At 46.2% G+C, this 5107-nt stretch overlaps 1 protein-coding gene across 1 annotated transcript in view; it reads left to right on the top strand.

Annotated features, from left to right (window-relative positions):
* The window catches only part of GNB1L (guanine nucleotide binding protein (G protein), beta polypeptide 1-like), a 64307-nt gene extending 60347 nt beyond the window's left edge, over window positions 1-3960 (top strand). The window contains exon 7 of the mRNA XM_006875847.1: window positions 3709-3960. Within this exon, the coding sequence (XP_006875909.1) occupies window positions 3709-3960 (252 nt within the window). The remainder of the gene's footprint in view (window positions 1-3708) is intronic.
* Window positions 3961-5107: the final 1147 nt, after the last annotated feature.

The following is a 5107-nucleotide window of genomic DNA, read 5'->3' on the forward strand; positions in this document are numbered from 1 at the left end:
GCTCCCCACTCACGCCCAGTCCAGTTCTGGAACAGGGACTCAGGGAACCTACATATAGTGTTCAGCTCCCCACTCACAGCTCCCTGCATTCTGCTGCCTTACCCTGCAGATTTCAGCTGCTTTAGCTGCCCCATATTCTGATCTCTGCCGCCTCAGCATGACATACGTGTTAGGCTTGCTACTTTGTGATTGGAAAATTGTCCCTGGGCAGAGTGGCCTGTTGTCCATTCAGTGCCTCGTCTGTCTATTTTTATGGTTGTTTATAGCAGCCAGACTAGCCTGATGCCAATTACTCTCTACCAGTTATTCTACTTTCCTGTTGTTCTTGTTTTACAAGTGATAAATCTGTTTATTCAACAGATAGTCATAACTCTTTGTGAATTGTACCCGTTATCATTGTGAAGTATCTTGTATGTCTTACAATGCTATGGCTGGCTTTGAGTTTCATCTTTTCTATTAGTAATGTTGGGACACCCATTAATTTTGTTTGCATTCTACTGGTATATCTTTCAAGACCCTGGTGGCACTGGTGGTTAGCTGTAGACTACTAACTGAAAGTTTGATAGCTCAAACCCACCAGCCACTTACATGGGAGAAAAATGAGGTTTTATACTCCTGTCAAAATTTGCAGCCTTGAAAACCCTCCACAGGGTAACTGTGAGTTGGAATCTACTTGATGGCAGTGGGTTTTGTTTTTTGTGGTCTATCTTTAAGGAGTCCTGGTGGCACCTGTGGGTTAAGCATTAGACTGCTATCTGCAAGGTTGGCAGTTCAACTCCACCAGCTGCTTTCTGGGAGAAAGATGAGGCTGCCTACTTTCTTTCATAGAGATTTATAGTCGCAGGAACCTGATGGAGCGGTGCTACTCTGTCCTTTAGGACGCTATGAGTCAGAATCAACTCAGCGACAGTGGGTAGGTTGGGAATATCTTCCGTTGGCACTGTCCTGGTACGTCTTTGCCAATCATTCTTTTGTCTACTCCGATTTTGTGGTTAGTTGCCATTGGGTTGGCCTGATTTATGGTGGCCCCACGTGTTACAGAGGAGAACTGCTCAGTAGGGTTTTCTTGGCTGTCATTTTTATGGAAGGAGTTTGCCGGGCCTTTGTTCTGCAGAGCTGATGGGTAGTGGATCACAAACAAATTGCAACACCTAGGATCCCTGTGGCTCTTACACATAATGCAAATTTGAATTTACCTTGGAATCCACTCATAAAAATACTGAGTACATTTACATTACCTTTTGCAGAAATAAAAGGGAAACCCTAAGAAACCTCTTGCCAGGTGAGAGAGGAAGAGGAAATAATGCTGGTTTTGCCATTACTCATGGTAGGGAGTTAGATAATCTCTCAAGGAGTATTAACTCTTACAAAAGATGAGAAGATCCATGAATTTAAAAAACATCCCATGTCTCTCTTGCCACCCTCCCCTATTTCTGTTAGTTACATAACCGGTTCTGTAGCCACAATCCCCATATTGTTTTAGACCTAATCCTGCAGGTAAGTAAATTCAGTGCTTGTTGCCAGACCATTTGCTACAGTTCTCCAGTTATCTCTTAGAAGACAGGGGTTAATCTTCTAGTTCTCTAAGAATAGCTATGGGAGCAAGATTCTTTGAGTTCTTACATGTTCAAAAATGTTTGTCTATTGTGTCTATACTTGAGTGACAGTTTGGCTGGGCATAAAATTCTTGGACCGTACTTCCCTATGCAGTCTTTAGAGGTATCACTCCACTGTCTGCCAGCAAAGATAGGACTGTAGAACATTTTTAAGGACACCCGAAAGTTCACCCTCATAATGCACTTCATCTTTTTTCCCTGGCTACTAAAAGAAATTATATTATCTATTAAGTCTAATATTTTCACTAGATAGTACTTTAGGGTTGAACATTCTATATAGTCTCTCCTCTTTGGACTTAGGTCATAAGACTTCAATTTCTAGAAATTAAAATTGGTTCTCAATATCAGTGAATGGGAGTTCTGGTGGCATAGTGGGTTACATGTTAGCTAACTGCTTGCTGTATTTTGTCAAACATTTAATTAACTCACCCTAATATGGCTGGAACTATGGTTGCCTTGGTAGGGCAGACCAAATGATTTTGTAGGCCTTATATGGTACTCGGAGACCTGGTGCGGCGCTGCACACACCAGACTGCAAAGCCATTTGAACTGCAAGGTTGGCGGTTCAAGCTCAACAGCTGCTCTTTGGAAACCCTATACAGGGTTGCTATGAGTCGGTCGGAACTAACTCAACAGCACTTAACCCCAACAACATATGGTATTTGGGCTGGATGTTCTCCACCCGTACTATGCAAGGTCAACACTGACTTGATGGAACACAACCACTACCACCATATTTGAATATTGTAGCACCTCTGCCTGTTTTTCATGTATATCATTTTCTCTTCAGTCCACTTGAACTTGTAGTTTCCACTTCATTTTGCTCACTTTTATCATTTCCGACTTCTGTATGCCTTACCATCTATTTCCAGTTCACCTTCATTTCTGTGAGTTTTTTCTTCTACTTCTTTCTTTCCTGAACATTGCCAGTTCAAATGGTCTTCTCTGTGGTTTGCTGCTCTGGGTTCTTTTTTTTTTTTTTTTATAGAGGTCATTGCTTCATTAAGCCTTCTTTTGATGTGTTAACTCATGACAAACATGGTTGGTGACAGTTTGCTTTTGCTTCTGACGAGTGCTGCATTGGTTATTTTCTTTTTGCTTTTTTTTTCTGCTTTTTTTCTTGTATTATCTTTATAGAGGTAAGTGATTTTTCAACTGAGGATGGATGGTCTGGTCCCATTATAGGCAAGTAGACAGTGATTGCAAAGTGTCTGGGGGCAGTTGTAGCCCTCCCATGCGTGAGGCAGTCTGCAAAACCAAGAATTGCCTTTCCACAAAAGCAATGATAGTGAGTTCCCCTGTTGCTGCAGCAGGCTCAAGCAGGAGGCTCGAGACTGAGTGTGTGGGCATATAGCCGGCACAGGAGTCCAACTCCCAGAATGCCAGGCTAGGGCTCCGTGCCCTTCTCAAAGCCAGACGAGTCCCAGAGCAGCTCCTGCAGAGGGATGACAGTTGTACTTTGCCGCTGAGTGCAGAGGCTCTGCCACTCCTGCAGTCACACCTTCATCCCGCCCACATCCTGCCTGCTTCCCACTCCTGGCAGCCCTTCAGCCCCCTTGTGCCTTTCAGGGTCTCACGTGTCTCTTAATTTTCTTAAAGATGGGGTTTGTACTTCTTAAACTCCTGTGCTTCTGGGCTAGGAGTGGTCTGGTGTGTGTGAGATTCCTCTAGAAGTGAGAAGTGCTGGCTGTTCACTGCCCTGTCCAGCTGGCAATGGTTGCCCTCACCTGGCCTCTAGGATGGCAGTGGTACCGACAAAACGAAGTCTTTCCTTCCCAAGGGCTGGAAATTCCCTTTCAAGTGAATCTCCAGGAGCTTCTGTCTGACAGGAGAAGGGGAGTCATCAGAACTGGCCCCTCTCCAGCAAGCCCAATGGCAGGAAAGCTCACCCACCACAGAAGCAGTGCTGCTGGGCATCAAAGATGCTCCATGTAATGTGACTCTGAGGAGGTAGCAGGCATGCCTGCAGTAGTCTACAGCCATCATGGCAGGCCTGTGTCTCCTTCCTTGTCCCTGCAGCCAGACCTCAGGGCCGTTAGTGAATGATCCTCATGGCACGTAACTGTTCTTCCTTCTGGTTTCACTCTCGTAGGTATGCAGCACTCATGAGCTTACCAATCCCGGCATAGCTGACGTCACGATCCGGCCAGATCGCAAGCTCCTGGCCACTGCAGGCTGGGACCACCGAGTCCGCATATTCCACTGGAGGACGATGAAGCCACTGGCTGTGCTGGACTTCCACACAGCAGCTGTGCACTGTGTGGCCTTCGCTGGTGATGGCTTGTTGGCCGCGGGCTCTGGGGACCGGCGCATCAGCATCTGGTCACTCTACCGACGCACATGAGCTGCCACGTTCTTCCTGCTCATAATGTGCAGAGGGAAGGAATGGCACCTCTCACTGGGTCCACTTACTTGACTGGGTGGAAAACTGCCTCCAGGACCCCTAAAGACCCACTCTCCAGTATGAAAGAGCTCAGGGAATCCTCAGATTCTGAGCCAGGCATCCAGACACCTGTGCCCTCCCTACAGAGAAGCTCCATCCACATGGAAGACGTCTGCTAGGGCTGTGATGTGCACTGGTCCTGACGTACTTGTGACCAGACATTTGCTTGTGCCTGGCAACCTTGTCAACCTAAGTGTATTTTACAATAAATGTTTGCTTACATACCAGCAGGTAGGAATTCTCCTAGTTGGAGCCAAGAGCTGTTGTCAGAGTCCTGCATCAGATGGGACCAGTTGGCACCCATCACATTGTGGCTGGTGAGTGGGTGAGATAAGTGTGGGTTCCCAGGATCTCATGTCAGGAGGCTGCAGACCCTGAATGCAGCTACCACCAACGTTTACCATTTCATCTCATTCCAGAGACAGCCAGGAGCTCCAGACACAAAGGGCAGACCAAACTCAGTCACAGGAAAGACCTCAACTCCCTAGAGAGAGCCAGGCAGAAAAAAAAAGAATGCTGACAAGGGAGGGCAGAGGTAACTTCTAAGTAGAAGGAGCTCATGGTGCCCAGAACCAGGACCGCAAAGACAGCATGTCTTGGTGAATTCTACCAAGGATCTCTTCAGGGAGAGTGAGGCTCCCTCATCAGAACTCCAGCTTCTATTCATTACTCAGTTGCAAAACCACTTGCACAATTTAGGCATTTCCTAGAGTAGAGCCTTATCCCAGGCATACCAAACTGTCTTAGTTCCGTAGGACTATTGTAACACGGATACCACAAAGCCAAGTGGGAAGCTTTAAAGAACAAAAACTTATTTTCTCATACTTCTAGAAGCTAAAAATCCAATTCAGGGTCTCAGCCATGCCACTTCCTTGTCAGCAGCCCTGGGCGTTCCTGGATTCCTTGGTTTGTTGGTGATCTTCACATAATGTTTGTCTTCCCCCATGTGTGTTTGGTGGCAAACCAAACTCATCTTTTGCTCCCATGCCCTCTGACTGATACATTGTATTGCATGCAAGATCATGACATTACATACATTATGGAACGT

The sequence above is a fragment of the Chrysochloris asiatica genome, unplaced genomic scaffold, assembly GCF_000296735.1.
Source record: "Chrysochloris asiatica unplaced genomic scaffold, ChrAsi1.0 scaffold00340, whole genome shotgun sequence".
Classification (NCBI taxonomy): Eukaryota; Metazoa; Chordata; class Mammalia; order Afrosoricida; family Chrysochloridae; genus Chrysochloris; species Chrysochloris asiatica.